The 18,196-nt window shown below is 34.7% G+C and overlaps 2 gene segments (V, D, J or C); both read right to left on the bottom strand.

The window, feature by feature from the left end:
* LOC131982832 (immunoglobulin gamma-1 heavy chain-like) overlaps window positions 1-16,756 on the bottom strand; it is a 47,801-nt gene extending 31,045 nt beyond the window's left edge. Inside the window, 2 exon segments of the C gene segment in view lie at window positions 16,264-16,575; window positions 16,711-16,756. Of these exon segments, the coding sequence occupies window positions 16,264-16,575; window positions 16,711-16,756 (358 nt within the window).
* LOC131982831 (immunoglobulin mu heavy chain-like) lies at window positions 6,495-14,183 on the bottom strand. The segment is given in 9 exon segments: window positions 6,495-6,637; window positions 7,752-7,900; window positions 8,293-8,625; window positions 8,729-9,037; window positions 9,161-9,445; window positions 9,660-9,944; window positions 11,553-11,602; window positions 13,737-14,039; window positions 14,141-14,183. Coding segments are annotated over 9 exon segments (1,772 nt in total).
* Window positions 16,757-18,196: the final 1,440 nt, after the last annotated feature.

The raw sequence follows: 18,196 nt of genomic DNA, 5'->3' as shown, positions 1-18,196 counted from the left end.
CCAATTAATCTCCGTGCTATTTTCATAATTGAAAGAAATCTCATTTAAATATCCACATTTATCATTTGACAGAAATCTGACACTCATTGATTCTTTATCTGGAGCTTGTATTACTTTAGGATAAACAGAAAAGATTTGGATGAATATTACAAGATGGTTTTTGTTATGGTGTATAACACTGTGCTGTAACTCCAGCCACTAGCAGAAACCACACTTATTACTAATTTCTTTTATTTCTTTTTATTTATTTATTTATTTTATTTATTATTTTATTATTATTTTTTTCTTTCCTCTTCCTTCTCTTCTCATGTTAGTGCTTCTTGCTTTGTTTGCCTATTTATTTTCATTGTGTTATACATATATGTGAGCCATGTTATATATATATATATATATATATATATATATATATATATATATATATATATATATATATATATATATATATATTTATATATTATATCATCTGCCTCTCATCCACATACACACACGCACCTGTGATGCCTCTGTGCACATCATTGTACATTTGTGTTTTTCTACGTCATTTCACCAATAAAAATATATATATATATATTAAAAAAAAAAAAGAAACTACAGTGACACAAGCACATACCAAAACCTCTGAAACTCACACTTCTCTGACTTGGTCAAGAAAACAGCAGTTTAGAAGAAGAAAGCCATTGTCTGTATGTTTAAAATGTTTTTTTTCCTACTTACTGTTTACACCACTATATATATTTATTGCTTTGCATTATGCTTATACATGACTGCATTGGTTTTTTACATACACTTTATTAATTTGCAGTCACTGTCTACCGCATTTTTTTTTTAGAAGTTACAAGATTTTACTTTGGATTTTATATGTGTTATATATTTCACTTTTTCTACTATTTTACACCTTTTTTAATTTATTTTTTTAACTTTAAGAAATATTTAGAAGAGCATTGTAGGAGGGTGCCTGAGATCCTCATTGCCAACGACTGCTCCACTGTAACTGATGTGCATATGACAAGAACTCATGATAAATATTCAATTTTAAGTGGACTCTTTTCCACAACAACTGCAGCTACCCGAAGATCAGGGATGGGCAACTGGAGGCCCAGGGGCCGCATACGGCCCGCACCCTCACTTGAAGTTGCCCTCAGTACAACTACATGCATTTGAGCATGAAATCTTAAAAGTGCAGTGTAAAAATACACAAAATGACTTCTTGCAATTAATGTTGGTCTGCTGTTCTTGCACTGAATAAAAAAGAAATCACAGTAAGTGGTTATTTTTTATTTGCTTCAAACCTTTTGTATTCCTATTTATACTGTTAAAATGCATTTGAGCATGAAATATGTTAAGTTACTGCACTGTAAATATATTTAAAATAGCAGATCCATCATATCTGGTTGAGTGCATGGTCCTATATGTGACCCTGTGGTAGTGTCCATGAAAAACTGTGGCCCCCTGCAGCATTTAAGTTGCCCATCCCTGGTCTAGATAGAGAAGCGTGGCCCATCTGGTGTGAGTGGTGTGTGCTTTTTAATGTTATAATGCCTCTGTATCATTTTGATTTTCGTTCTTGAACCTGGTGAGCTCAGACAAATCTCACTTCTACAATTATTCTTTTAATATATTACTCTGCACTTGACCTTGTATGGTAGAATGACATGATTGAACTGACATATGTGGGCTGAAAGGTTCGAGACTTTTGTACTTTTGACCACTCATTGCTGTGATGTAGTGTCAAGTAGAAGCCTGTAGATGGAAGCAAAGCACCATTTTTGACTTATATAGTTTATCTTCAAACTCAACTTCACTGCAGAATTCACTAGAGGGCAGTCAAGTGCTTCTGCTGCTTGTTATATCAGCTGCTACCTTAATGTACACCAGAAGTTAGGCTCATACAGTACAAGAGTAGTCTTGATATATTTAAAAGGTCCTACATGCTTATTATAAAGTATATACAATGAACCACTTACAATAGCTGGATTTTGTAGTAGTATCCTCTGTATCACTGTATGAAAGAGGACAGTGAGTCATATCACCTTTCAGTGTCTTGTTTCTACTGTACAGTCCTTGGTGTGGCCTCACAGAGCCTTTGCCACTAGATGGCAGTCTTAGCTCATGTTGCTGACTTTTTCTGACTGACATTAAACATGAATGACCATAGTAATTGCACAGCTTGAATTGTTTTTCTGAAAAAATAAATTGCAGCACCAGATATATATATATATATATATATATATATATATTTCTTATATATATATATATATATATATATATATATATATATATATATATATATATGTATATATATATATATATAGCTATATATATATATATATATATATATATATATACATATATATATATATCTTTTTATACTTTATAAAAGATGAAAAAACTTTTCCATACATAGTCACTTTGTAAAGTTAAATAGTGTCATTATTCCACTGTCCCTCCACTTTAGAGATCACTGCTGTCTTCTTACATAAATTATTTTAATGAAGCTGCAGTATGTGATGCAAAGGGAGATCATTTTTTTCTCCTGAAATGTAACTTTAAAGTCGGTCGTACATTAGTGGGACTGTGAGTTGTGTCATTTTGAATTAGAATAGATTACAATATTTGTAGAAATACACAATACACATACACATACACATATACAATATCTTTTTAAAGAAGAACACAAATGTAAATATATTGATCTATCTCTACACAAACCATGGACCTACAACTCTGCACCATGCAGCAACAAACATTATAAACCAGTATACTTGTCTTGTATCAGGTGCATGTCCTGCATCTGCTGACATTGATACCTCTGTTCATTTATCTTGACGTGTGTCTGCTTTATGCATGTGAAGCTGCTGCCATGGACACATGGTATGCAAAATGTGCAGTAAGAGATGGCTCTTTTGTTTCCAAGAAGTTTATTTGTAGCTCTGACGGTTACCACAGAAGCTTTAGTGCTACAGGTGTGTTCCCAGAGGTGCAGAAAGAGGGAAGTGACCTTCTAAAGATGATATGTTTAGAAGCGTCGGGGAACTGAGAAACCTTCAGAGCTCAACTGATAACAGATGTTTCCTGCAAGCAGATTTTGAATTCCTCAAATGAAAACAAAATCCTCAAAAGCTTTGGGTGTTTAAAAAGCAGAATATCACTGTATTTGCTTTAGTTTAAGGCTTACCTGGCCGCCCAAATTATGTTTATCAAACTCAAACTCAAACTCAACTTCACTGCAGAATTCACCAGAGCGCAGTCAAGTGCTTCTGCTGCTTGTTATATCAGTTGATACCTTAATGTACACCAGAAGTTAGGCTTATACAATACAAGAGTAGTCTGGATATATTTAAAAGGTTCTACATGTTTATTATAAAGTATTTAGTAAAATGAACCACTTACAATAGCTGTATATTGTAGGAGCATCCTCTGTTGTACTGTATGAAAGAGGACAGTGAGTCATATCACCTCTCAGTGTCTTGTTTCTACTGGACATTCAGATGAAAATGCTGATACTTGCAGCCACATCTGAATAACACCATCACAGTGGTCAGAAGGCCTTGTTGACACACAAACAACGTTCTCCTCCCAGTTTCACTGGACACCTGAGATAGTGAATGTGAGGGAGTGTTTCACTCCAAGTCCTTGGTGTGGCCTCACAGAGCCTTTGCCACTAGATGGCAGTCTTAGCTCATGTTGCTGCCTTTTTCTGACCAACATAAAACATTCATGACCATAGTAATTGTACAGCTTGAATTGTTTTTCTGATATAATAAATTGCAGCACGAGATCATTTCTTTTATAAACAACTGAAAAAATGAACCACAAAAACCTATAATGAATGAATAAATAAATACATCAATCATTTAATAAAAAAGAAGTAGATCATCTAGTAGTTCAAGCTGTGCATTTAACTTTATTCAATCACTCCCTGGAGAAAAAAACTTGTTCCAGTACTCATTACATTCATTTTGTATTACATTTCAACATTGACTAACTACTGAATTTGCATCTTCCATATGCCCACATAACAGATCAGACATATTTTAAAGGGGAAAAAATATGTTTTAAAGTAATATAAACTGTACTTAACAGTACTCAACAACTCCCTTTTATTAATGTTTAATCATCATTTATAAACCCTATATCGGCCATTTAGAATCGTAAATACATGATTTATTAATTTTTTACTAACTACATAATTTATAAATGACAAAAAGATGGTATATTAATGTAAGTTTATACCTACTTTACCATTAACAAACAATTGAATTTTAATAGTTTTAGTTGCACTCATTTTAACATTTTAAACATCATATTAAGTATGTTAATGATTTTGAAATGATTTGTATACGTTTAAGAAATTAGTTGAAAACATTTAAAGATTAAATATGTATAGCACTTTGTAAATGGTTAATAATTGGTTTATAAACCATCTATAAACATTACTTAGTTGATTATTGTAAAGTGTTACCAAAAATATGTTTTAAAGACATATGAACTGTACGTAACAGTTAAAGTCCCTTTGAGAGGATTCTTTCAAACTGTTTGTCAGACAGCGTGTTCATCTACTGAGCATGAATGATCAGGCTGAAGAGCCTCGACGTGCTCACAGACTGAGTCTCTGTGTTTCATTTCAGGACGTATGTAAGACAATTAACAACATAACTGTTTCATTAGTTAGTGTAATGTGATGGGTTAAATTTATTATTCTGCTGTACCTTCATACAGTTTGCTAAAGTGTGGCCCCAATTTTGATTTTTAAATGTTTTTAATTTGATGTAGAATGCTGTTTTTAGTACATACATACATAGAATGAATGTTGAGTGCTGTAAATGTGTCTAATGAGGATAATGAGGATATTTAACATCAGTAATCATTTTACTGATATAAACTCTGCTTCCCCTTATAATATTCAGAGAAGCAGACAATGATAGACATTAAAAGGAAGTAGTTAAAAAAGGCCACATTCATCACACACAATCAGTAAGTGCTGCCATATTCTAGATAGAAAGAACACAAATGTAAATATATTGATCTATCTCTACACCAGCCATGGACCTACAACTCTGCACCATGCAGCAACAAACATTATAAACCATTATACTGCCCTACAAAGTCTAACTGCAGTAACTACGCAAAGGGTAAAACTGAGAAAAACTGCTTTAAAGTTTGTTTACTTTAAACAACGTTTTTTAACTGGCCAGCCAAATGAGTTATATGTAGATAAGTGATATGACACTTACATCTACATTGATGATGTAATATTTATGCTCAAAAATCATGGTGATTTTTTTTTACCTTTGACCCTAAAAACGTAGTTACTGCACTCTGGTTTTGCTGTAAAATACACTGTTATCAGTGTATTTAAAAGTGTTTAACAACTCCATTTAAAAATCTGTGTATTTTAGACTTAATATTATAAAGAAATGTTATATTTTGATCTTAATATAATTTTATCTCACTTTTTTACTTCATTACTATCTAGATAATAATTTCCCTTTCACATAAACTTATAATTTCTATCATTTTAATGTTTAAATTAGTATATATATCCAAAGCAGACTGTGGTAAATGCAATTACTTGCTTGGTTTTGAGTTGGATTTTGTGGTTTTGATATAATTATTTCTCTGAAATAAAGCAAAAATGAAAACGAAAACTTTGTCAAAAGATAAAACAGACATCAAGGAGTTCATTTTTAGTTGTAACTCAATTTAGACCAAAAATGTAGTTACTGCAGTTAGACTTTGCAGGGCAGTATGCTTGTCTTGTATCAGGTGCATGTCCTGCATCTGCTGACGTTGATCCCTCTGTTCATTTATCTTGACGTGTGTCTGCTTTATGCATGTGAAGCTGCTGCCATTGACACATGGTATGCAAAATGTGCAGTAAGAGATGGCTCTGTTGTTTCCAAGAAGTTTATTTGTAGCTCTGACGGTTACCACAGAAGCTTTAGTGCTACAGGTGTGTTCCCAGAGGTGCAGAGAGAGGGAAGTGACCTTCTAAAGATGATATGTTTAGAAGTGTCGGGGAACTGAGAAACCTTCAGAGCTCAACTGATAACAGATGTTTCCTGTAAGCTGATTTTGAATTCCTCAAATGAAAACAAAATCCTCAAAAGCTTTTGCTGTTTCAAAAGCACAATATCACTGTATTTGCTTTAGTTTAAGGCTTACCTGGCTGTCCAAATTATGTTTATTCATGTATTTTAAAGTTTGTTTTATCTATCATACCTTCAATTACAGATGATTGACTAATGACCAAACATGAAAAGTAAAGATTAACATTCATACTACCAAATGAAGAACCACAGACAGAATTTGTCTATTTCTAGTGCAATTTTTTTATTTTATTTACATTTCAGTGAACAGTTAATACTTCACTTCACTCAGACATTTTATGACACAAATTATTCTAGAAAAGCAATTAACAACTTCTGTAATCACAATGTAACAACAGTACCCAATGCAGGAAAATGTATTCATAAAAAATAATAATTGCAAATATTTGTATACAGGACAAGCTTAAACAAACATTAAACCAAGCAAAGTAGATAAGTGATGATGTTTTTAAAAGTAGATTTTAATAAAAGAAGACCTGCTGGTGTCCATGTTGTACATCTACTTCATTCTTTTATGGGCTCTTCATCTAAAGAAAAGAAAAGAAAATCAAACAATTAAAAAATGTCACCTCTGTGTCGTCAACACAGTAGATGGTTATGGCCATTTCTATAGCAATTATATTAATATATATTAATAACATTAATACATTTTGTAACAACCAGCATATAAAGGTTCCTCAGGACTTATTAACTACCTGTTATTTTTTTATAGTTCATTGTTTAATTCAGTAAAATGTCAATGGTCATTTAAAACTTTTTAAAATGAATTTTAACTTAAGTGTTGAACAATCCGCCAGTCAGAAAGAATAATTTGGTACCAATTTATTTCTGTGAGTTGATATAAATATAACTTATTAATATATATCATATGATATTAATCGCAGGCCCCTAAACTGAATGGAATCCAGTTGTTATTGTGGTAGACCTTGTGATATCAGCAAATATGTAACTGCTTTCTAAGAAATCAACATAAGACAGTATCATGTATGTTAAACTTGTGATTTATATACATGCAGCAGATAACAAGTAGCGATCAGATATCAACTTGTCATATTGTTTAATAAAGTGCAAGCTGAGCCTAACTGTGTGAAATCATTAAAGCAATATCAGGCAAGCAAAATGTTTTGAATAAAAATTAAATGAATTTACTGAATTGGTAATAAATGAAATAATAAATCTTGCACTAGCAAATTAGTAAAAAAAAAGGAGTTAAATTCCAGTATATAATGTACAGATTTGAATGAATAGATGGTGGTTTGGGTCAGTATTTGTATCAGTAATCTTACAGTCTTTAAACCTCAGTAGAAGGGAAATCCATATAAAACCTACATGTTTATCTTGACCAGGCTAAACTGAAATATTGCTTTCCTAACTTTGTAAAACAAAACGTTACAAATGAATATGAATTTACAGAATTTTTATTCATTATTAAGATAATTATTGGTGCACCAGGAACTTTGTAAAAAAAAAATCTTTTTAATTTTTTTTAAATCTTTTTAATTGCCAGGAATTAAAAATCCAGTTTATAATGTATATACAATTTGAATTGAAGAGATAGTGGTTAGTATCGGCCTATCATCCCTATCTTACAGTCTTTAGACCTCAGGAGAAGTGAAATCCATAGAAAGCCTACATGTTTACCTTGACCAGGCTGAATATCAGGTTATATAGGAGAGAGGATATGAAGAGAAATATGAAGGAAGAAGCTGTGGACCAAAGGCTGCTGTACTCATCCTCTTCAATGGCATCATCTATGCAGCTCAGAACAAAACTCAGATTTGAATCTGGAGCTAAAAGGAGGAAGGTATAGGCAGTTAGATTATACCTTTTTTTTTCTTTCTGTAATTTTAATTGCATCAAACATTGTTCATTTTGATCATATGTAATGTGTGGACGTTAATCCATCCGAGTAGTGGGACAGGCTACTGTGAGGTATCAAACACTCAACGTTTGTTTTAAAATATTGAAGTCATTCCAAAGTGTCTCCATGCAACATTTATTTGAAACAGTCAGCACACTTCACAAGCTGTTAGACAATGTGACAAAGACAGGTTAAAACACAATATGATGACAAACAAACGTCAATCATTTTTACAATCACAAAGACAGGTTCCCACTGCAGAGACAGAGCAACACATTAGCACAAAATGACACATTTAAAGCTGAATCTACTATTTCTTACATATGTTATTCTGGCCCTTAGACACCTCTCGGGATCTCATAGACTTATTTCTACCAGCAGGCCAGACGTTGCAGGAAAACATGTTGTAGTCGTTCCACTTCTTCTCAGTGGTGGTGTAAATACTTGCAACTGTGTAGTTGCCATGGTTCTTTTGTGGGGGGAAGGTAATGCCATCAGTATAGACAATGGGATTTTGTCCTTTATGTTCTGCCCAGGCGATGTAGTAATCCTGCAGTACAGAGCTTGAGACCAGACACACCAGGGTGACGTCTTTGTTATCTTTGGTGTCCTCCTCTGGGAGCAGGTGGACGGTTATTTTTGGGTCCCTCCCATCTGAAATAGATACTTGGCTTTACCACAATATATAAGCTTTACATTGGATGCTGACATGTTGTGTGTATTTGTTAAGGACTGTTCTACCATCACTTTAACATACCTCCTTTGTGGACGGTCAGAGCTTGAATAACTGGTGTCATATCGTCTTTAGCGGCAGAACAGCGCACTCGGTTGATACTTTGAATTTCAGTGCGATTGCGCGTCAGTGTGCTGATTTTGCGAAACTGACTTCCATCTCGCTCTGATGTTCCATCGCTTCCTGCCACAGTTACTTCATCAATTTGCCATGTGATCTGGACTTCATCTACAATCTTCTTGTCCTGTCCAGCAACGACACACTCCCATGTTGCCTGGTTGTTGCTGAAAATTACTTTGGGACTTGGTTGGTTCAGTGTCACTGTGATATGAGCTACACAAAAGAGAAGAGAGAAAACCAAGTTACTACAACAATAAAAAAAATATTTTTGGGCACACCATACTACACTATTAACAGCTAACTGAGTATTATATAATGGCCATAGTGGCATTTTACCTTTGGAGGCCGTCTTCGTAATCGTTTCTCTTTGGTGATTCACCTCACATGCGTAAACCGCTTTACTGTCCCAGTCTGCTTGGCTGACCTTCTGGAAACTGACATCTGAATAAAATTTTCCAGATATTTGTGGGTGCAATTCAGTCCAATCAGTTAGATCGCTTTGATTCTTTTTCCATTTGACTGACAATTTTTTAGGACGAAAATCCTCAATTAAACACACCAGGGCCTGAGTGTCTCCTGCTGGCACTGCTACTAAAGTTACCTTTGGAGTAAAGATGGCTTCTGAGCATGTGGAGGAAAGAGCAAAAATAAAGACGCTGTTTTAATTAATGTTTTAAATAGGAAATATTAGAACGATTAAGCCAAACATAAGGAACAGAAACAATTCATTAAAAATGTCAGATTACATTAACAAGGTGATCCATGTGGACTCATGAACATAAGAGAGCCATGATAATAAGTTAAAAATCATGATAATAAGTTAAAAATCACAAACCTTTTTCCAGTGTCACATTTTTGGCAATGCCATTGAGAGTCACAGAACAATCGAAAGACTTCCCTGATTCCCAGTCAGATTTTGGTACTTTGAGCAAACTGACAGCTGTGTAATTGTTGCTTTTCCTAACTGGAGGATAGTCTACAGGTGTCAGGTCACTGGTCCACTTAAAAGTAAGACTCTCAGGGTAGAAGTCCTGTGCAAGACAACCAACAGTGACCATATCTGCAGACTCAAGCGTGCACTGAACCAAAGGGAACAGAGCTGGCGGTGCAGCTGTTGCAGCTGTGAAAGAGTTTAAAAAATGTCAAAACATGTAAACACCAATGTAAGTCAGTTAAAGAGCACAAACATCAATGGCTTGTTATTAAAATAGATTTCACATTGTTATATGATGAATCTAAAGACAGGGATTACATTTTAAAAGGTAATGTCCTATTGATTATTTAGTTTATCTCCTCGGTACTCAGACAGACACAAACACATTTTGGAAATAATTCTTTGGGTGGAAGTCGTTTTCAACACAACAAACAGAGCTTTTTCAATTTGTTTTCCTCAGTGTCAGAGTTGTACCAAACCAAAGGGATTTGAGTTGGCACAATCATTTCAAACATTTTTTTTTCTCAAATTTTTAAAAATGACATTATTTCATATTCACACAAATTGGCAAATAATAAAACCAAATAATTTGTTGTATCATTTAACTCATATTAATTAAAATATGAAGAGCCTACGTGTGTCCAATGAGTAAATAGAAAATGTGACAGTATATATATATTTATATATAAATGATTCTAAAATATAGTTCAATATTTGTTGTATTATTTAAGAATTTAAAAATATTATTTTATGTCCTATTCATTTATGCAATACTGAACTCTTTAGGTGTAATGTTAAAGAGGATATTAGTTGTCTGTAAAACCACCGCCAATCATCACAAAATCAGCTTAATTCTAAATATAAGTGCCACGCATTTTTGGAGGATTTGAGCATTTTAAAAACTGAAACCTAATTTGTTCCATACCACTGTGCCTGGTTTATCTTTACATTCTCTAAATGTATACAATAATAAACTAGATAAGGAAAATAAATAATGATTAAATATCACTTTTAGCATAATTGATAATTGAAGTTTCAGACGAAAGAGGGCCAAAAAAAATATTTCTCAAGCAATAAATATTATTTTACTTGATTAGTTAATCACAGAAGTAAATGGACTAATGGACTAGAGCTGAGCGCGTTAACACAATGACTTCTACCAACATTTAAAATCAAGACCTTATTTTAGCAATAATAAGAAATAATATATATTGAATGGTTTCTGATGAGGCTCTTTTTTTTGGCCCAAAGTTTTTGGAGAGAATTACAAAGCTAAAATAGATAATTAACAATTGAACCTACAGTGCAAATGCGTACAGCCTTTTAAAAGTCAGTCAAATTATTTATAAATATGTCTTTTTCAGTGGTCGGTTGTTTAATTGAAACACATACTGATTTTGTATTTTAACACACAAAATATATATTCCAAAATTTACGGTGAATGACTCAGTCAGGTACAGTACAATCTATAATTTATATCCATCGAAATACAATATGTATTCAATAAAGTGATTAGAAGATGAAAACATTGATCAGCACCAATTATAATCAAGCTAAACACATTCAAAAATGAACTCAAGCCACCATCTATTCAGTGGTAATGTCTAAGAAAAACTTTTCAAATGCTTTCTAGGAAAGAACTGCATTGATAACATCTGTCTGCTCAGTTTTCTAGTTTATACATCAGTACCAATCTAAATAAGACCATGACTCAAATCTTCCCATCATCAATATGCACATTTAAAAAAGAAAATTAAACTTCTCACAAAAGTAGAATGTTTAAATGTGACTTACTTGAAGATACTGTGACTGCAGTCCCTTTGCCCCAGTAGTCGAAAGCATCACAGTGCTGCATCTCCACTCACAGCTTGAACAAAAACCTGATGTGCCAGAAAGTATCATTAAAACCTCATTAAGTGAATAAAATATTCAGAAATCTTGGTCAGTGTTGAACCCTGATGTCATCCAGTGAGCAATGTGTGTTTTGCTGAATTTTAATCAGTTCTTAAAGTTAAGTTTTACTGGAAGATGACATTTACATCTGTGCAGACTTGTTACTTTAGACTATTAACAAACTGAATTTTAAATACTAATTTGCTAATTAAAAAGAAATGACAGATTCATTACCTCATATTCCAGTGATAAATGATGTGTCCCATCCTCCTTTTTAATGGTGAGAATAGTAGAATGTTAGATTTTTGCTCTGAGGTTCTTGTATTGCTGTATATCTCAGTGCCCCCCAGCCCACCACTGTGATGAATCCTCATACAAAAACCAAACACTGTTTCCTGCATTAGAGGGAAGGGGAACTATGTTGTCAGCAGCAGCTGGTAAGAACAAAACTGAATTTGTATTCTAATGAGCAGAATCATACTCAAGGTTATACACTGGCTAATTTTAATTTTGAATTGTATTTATGTTTATTTTATCACTGTTTTTCATTTCAATTTTTTTTAATGTCAATATCAAATACATTGTAAGTGTTATATGTATTATATGTCACATGTACATATTTTAATTCGAAAAACCTAGATGTAGAACAACTCAAGTCATTTATTTTAACATGATAACAAACAAGCAAACAAACAAACAAAATGTTTAATATTTTAGTGAAAACAACAACCTGCTAACTGGTGGTCAACATCCTTTATTCAGACCATGATGTTAGATAAAACTGTAGCATCATAATCTGCTATTATAGTTTAACAAAGCTATCGAAATACTCATGATATTTAAAAAGTATTTGAGAGATTCTTGGAGCTGTTAAACTTTCAGCGTGTTGAGGGACTCACAGAACTCTGAACCAAGAAGTTAATTGTTAAAGGTAAGACTTTTAAATGCTGGTTAACATTCTGTCAGAGTCTGTATAATATTTTATTTAAACAAGTTAAGTTATAAATAATTGTAAACAGCCACGTGTTGATTTTACGTATTGTCAGTTCCAATGTTACATTATTTTTTAACTATTTCCTTGTTGATTTCCTTGTTCTTTTTTAGTCATGAATAACTTCATAAATAATATCACGAAGACAATTTAAACAACATATTAATATGAGGTGTATACAATCATCATTGATTATGGTAAAAGAAAACTAAACGAAAACGAAAATAAACGATAAATGATATCATTGCGGCTTTGAAAGGAGCTGCCGTAGCTAGCAGAGTTTCTGCCTGAATCCATCCTCCCAATCCACTCCAGAGCTTTCCCTGACCTCTGTCGTATCCAGTGGAGATATGTTCTTGTCATGTCAAAACCAGATATGATGCATGACATCTTCACTGTCTCTCCAGGTCTCTTCCCCTCAGAGGGAGACTGCTCCAGTTTGATCTCACTCCAAACTCCTGGAAGTAGAAACATTTTGATCATTATCCATCAAACTTGTAAATCACAGGTCGGACATTTAAATAGCACCATTGATTTTCTCACCATGAATAGCCACTGCAAATAATAAACTCCAGATAATTGTATTGTCCATTCTGTGATAAACACTGTAGTTCAGAGCTTTCTGACCTGAGTGTTTCAGAAATATGATGTAAGAAATATGATGAGAAATATGGTGTGTTTATAAGAGAGCAAGAGTTTGCCTAGACCTCCCTCTGCAGGTTTAAAAAGGAACATGTGACACATTTCTATAAGTAGAGTATCTCTACAACAGCAGAGGAAACTCAAATATCAAAGCCCTGGAAACTCATTTCTGAACTGATGGAAAATATTTAAACTACAACGATCTACAATGACAATCTTTAACTCACGGTGAAGCTGATTAGAGATTTATTTTCCACATTGGCCTAATTACAAGAGTGAGATTTACCTCTCATTATGTATTTGTGAGGAGACAGAGCTGCTGTTTCGGTTATAGTGACGTTATCAGATGTTATTCCTCCCCATTAAAACAGGAAAAGAGGTTCCTCATCTCTTCTCCAAATAAACAACAGATGCATTTCAAAAAAATGTGTCATGTACATGCTTTGTGTCACTGTGGGTATCTGGCACAGTAATACACAGCAGTGTCCTCAGGCTGCACATTCTGTCCGTTTAGAGTCACAGTTTTGCTGGAAGAGTCGAGGCTGATACTGAACTTGTTCTTTAGTGAATCTTTGTAATCTGCAGTGTATCCAACACGGTGACTCCAATCCACTCCAGTCCTTTCCCTGCAGGCTGTCTGATCCAAGCTGTGTAGTAGCTGCTAAGAGAATAAGAGACCTGACAGGTGATGGTCAGACGTTGACCTGGCTGCACAGTCACAGAGGCTGGCTGAGTCAGCGTTTCACACTTTACACCTGTGGAGGAAAACATGTTGAATATTGAATGAGTGTAATAAGAGTGAACAGTCAGTGTGCTGTGATCATACTGTCAGTGTCTCTGCCTCAGTGAGACTCACAGGATCCAGCAGCCAGCAGCAGCAGCACAGCTACAGAGAACATGGTTGGTATTGAAGGTGATCTGATGGGAGCTTCTCTTCTTCTGCTGCAACTGACAGCATGATATCAAGTCTTTATAGCAGACTGTGAGGAAGTTCACTTTGCATAGAGAAGGACACTGACAGGCTGTAAAGGAAGGATGGACTGTCCTGTCATAAGTAGTGTGGGACTCTTCACGTGTTTTAACCACTGGTTCAGACTCAGTCAGTGTTTGACCCTCAGTAGGCCTACCTGCAGACATTTAAACAGCTCATTAGTTACTGTAATGCAGACATATTGGCCCTCATTTATCAAGCGAGCGTAGAAACGAGCGCAGATCTGAGTGTATATTTCGTCTTACGACAGGATCCACGTGTGATTTATCAAACGATCGTATCTCTCCAATCACAGCGTAAGAATGATCGGCTGTTGATAAATGTGGTGGCTCGAAACATGCGTAATTTAAATGTCACGCCCTAATATATAGCCTACTCGATTCAGAAGACTCGCCTTCAGAGTTTACGACACCGAAGGACGCAATACAGCCAAAAAGAGGATTTTTTCACCCTCTAAAGTCAGCTTTATTAGCTAAGTGCACCGTTACAATTAACAATAGGGGCAATTTAGACATATTAAAGAAATACGCAGCGAAGGAGGTTTATGAAATAAAAGTACTTATCGTTATAAACTCAAACAAGTTCACTGAATATTTTACATTTGGAGCACAGACTTAGAAGTTTTCAGCTTTTTGGTTGAAGGAGGTCAACAATGTTTTAAAGTAAGTTTTAATTCAAGAAGAAGAGGAATTTCTCAGAGTCACAAAGTGAAACGCTGACGTTCAACAGCAGCAACACAACAAACTAGTTTTGTTTGGCAGCATAAAAAGTGAAAAAGAAGGAAATCAGTGGTGCTGTCAGCAGAGTAGCGGACCATTAAACTCCCGGCGAGGTTTGAGTAATTACATCGTGATATATAAAGCCTGATAATCTATATAATATCCGAATATTGCTATTATTATGATGGAGATATATTATTCACCTCTTTACATTTACTAATAATGATGTCCTAGTCAGAGGAGCGTGTGACAACGCTGATTGGAAATGTTTCTATCCGGTCAGAACCGCTGGTAAAAGAGACGCTGACGCTCTGGTGTCGGAGCTGGATAACAGTAAACAGCAGAAGACAACAACATTTAATATCCTCAGCTGGTGTTCTGTTTAAAGAATTTCACGATTGCAGGGTGTATTTATTTTTGGATTATGTTTTAGTGATAAATGATGTAGTCTAAACATGTTTTGCTTTGTCACTATTAAAAATCAAAACACCACAGAGTTTTATCAGCTCCAGGCATCGATACAATAGTCTAAGATCAATTCTCAGACTCAGACGTGTGGAATTCACGCTGACTCAGATTTGCGTACACGAGCTGAGAGCAGACGTGAGATCTGATCGTACCGTCCGCTCACGTCCAAATTGATAAATGCCGAGGCTTGCGTAGAAATCATCTTACGCCCACTTTACGCTCACTTTCTGACGTACGCTCGTTTGATAAATGAGGGCCATTGTCTTTGTACCAGGAGCTTTGTCACAAAAAACATTTATTGTTCTTACTTGCCCAGTTAATTGACAGGGTGAAAAAAAGTTATATCTGCTCATTGTGTCATATATGATTTATATCTTTCTTTCATATTATTTTTGTAATAATGACAAATGAATTCATGATTTTCAAATTATTTAACTGCTATGTTTGTCAATTGTAAAATTTAACATATTCACTTATTTTGCTCAGCAGCGTTTGGTGGTCTATCCATGTTCTAGACACATCATGTATAAATGTCCAAATATATTATCAATACCTGCTGTTATTCATGAAATCAACAATGGGAACATTATTAACCATTTTTAACCTGACAACACAGGAAGTCACAAACCACAGCATCAACTGTTGCTTTCACTGTGTGTGTGTGTGTGTGTGTGTGTGTGTTTAGAGACATCCTCTCCTTTGTGTCATCTGACTTCTTATCTTCTACTGCCACCTGTTGGTACTTGTGAGAATAACTAGTTTGAGGTTTTTGTAGAGCCTCTCTGCTTCCTTTAACCACTGTGTGTTTGGCACAGTAATACACAGCAGAGTCCTCTGGCTGTAAGTTGGACAGTCTCAGATACGTCATGCTCTTGCTATTATCTCTGGTGACTTCTATTTGTCCTTGCATGCTGCTGGCATAATCTGTTCTACTTGCATCGCTGTAAACACGGCCGATCCATTCCAGAGCTTTTCCTGCAGGTTGTCTGATCCAGCTTACGTCACAGCAGCTAAATGTGAAGCCAGATCCCCTGCAGGAGAGACTGAGAGTCTCCCCGGGCTTTTTCACCACTGAACTGGAAGGAATGGACTCCATGCTCTGACCTGTACAACCTGATGAGATGAAAGGAGAGAGGAACCACAGAAGAAAGTGAGACAGTCATGTGGGAAGTTTTCTGGTCTCACTGAGCGACCATCAGTCCATGTTGTCTGATCAAAGATCAAACAGCAGTCAGCAGGAGAACTCACAGGGCAGAGAGAGAGCAACCAGCAGAAGAGTGAGTGTGTTGATCATCCTGAGGCTGGAGATGTGACCTCTGATGCTCCACACAAAGTACAAGAGCAGTCAGCAGGACAAAAGTACACTGCACACACTGAACATTTGCATCAGCACATCATGGGGAGGGAGGGGCTTCTGAAAACACAGAGTTTAATGAATCACTTATAATTTATTACGTTTTTGTCCTTTTAATGGTTATACAATAACACAGAGACAGGAACGCTTTTTGGAAGTGATTATTGATAATTATTTAAAGATAATTAAAACAATAAAATGACAGTAATAATAACAAAAACATCAAAATACATATTTGCAAAATGGGCCTCATCACAAATATCTAGAAAAATGTTTTCTTCAATTTATTCTGAATGAAGCTCATAAGAAGAGTCTATCTCAGGTTCATGAAGGTGTATTTACCTGTATACAGTTTTTTTCAATCGCTAACAAGCGCTTACCCATACTTCAGATACTTTTTCTAAACTCTTAACACAGACTCACACCTACAAAACACAATTGACCAAATGGATAATTTTCTTCTCAAAAACCCATTTTTTTAAATATATACTAACTCTTCATTTCAAAATAGAACACATCTTTCTCTGCACACACTAACTTTACCAAAACACTGGAAATCTGACTCAAAATGAAATTCTGTGAAAGAACAACACTTGTTTTCACTTTACAAGGTACATGCAGTCAATCAAAGTACACCAGGTTTCAAAATACTGGCTGTTGTTGACATTACAAAAAGTGCATAGACTTTTATGTTTCAGTTTTACAGGTATATGCATGCAAAACATGCAATCCACCATTTTTACACTAAATTTCTTGGTTGGGAACTGTGTGTCCACATGTAATGTTCACATTCAAAATCATTCCAGTAGAAAGCAAATCAGTTTGTTTTTTCCTTTACTGTTTACAGTTTTTTTCAATTGCTAAAACAAAAATTTCTGTTGTGTGAATTGATTGCTTGGTTGTCTAAACTCATTCCCCGAATCAAAAATCTTTTTGACAAAACCATAAACTATCTTCATCTAGTAAAACACTATTTGCAGATCTCAGTCATTCCTTTTGCAAAACTCTAAACACAATTCTCCTGCAATAAGAATTCTGAGAAAAGGACAGGAGGATTCGAAAAATGTGTTTTAGCAATTGAGAAAAACTTTATTTTAGGAGGTACATTAGAAGTACTGTTTAGAATATGATAGAACAGAAAAAGTTTTACAGTATTGCTTACAGTGAACAAAATATCCATGAAACACAAATGAGCATTAACATTCTTAAATAATACAAAAACAATCCATAATTTTGTTGCGAGGTATAGCTTGTCTGTTAAGGAAATGTGTTTGACTGCATATTGTGTGGAAACGACATGAAATGTGTGAATGGTATGGCTACAAAATACCATGCTGTGCTAATTGTGTGAAGGGTTTTGAAAAAGTATCTGAAGTATGG

This window comes from Centropristis striata, chromosome 13 (genome assembly GCF_030273125.1).
Source record: "Centropristis striata isolate RG_2023a ecotype Rhode Island chromosome 13, C.striata_1.0, whole genome shotgun sequence".
NCBI classification, from domain to species: domain Eukaryota; kingdom Metazoa; phylum Chordata; class Actinopteri; order Perciformes; family Serranidae; genus Centropristis; species Centropristis striata.
Note: the sequence above shows the minus strand (reverse complement) of the source record. Positions and strands in the feature narration are given on the sequence as shown.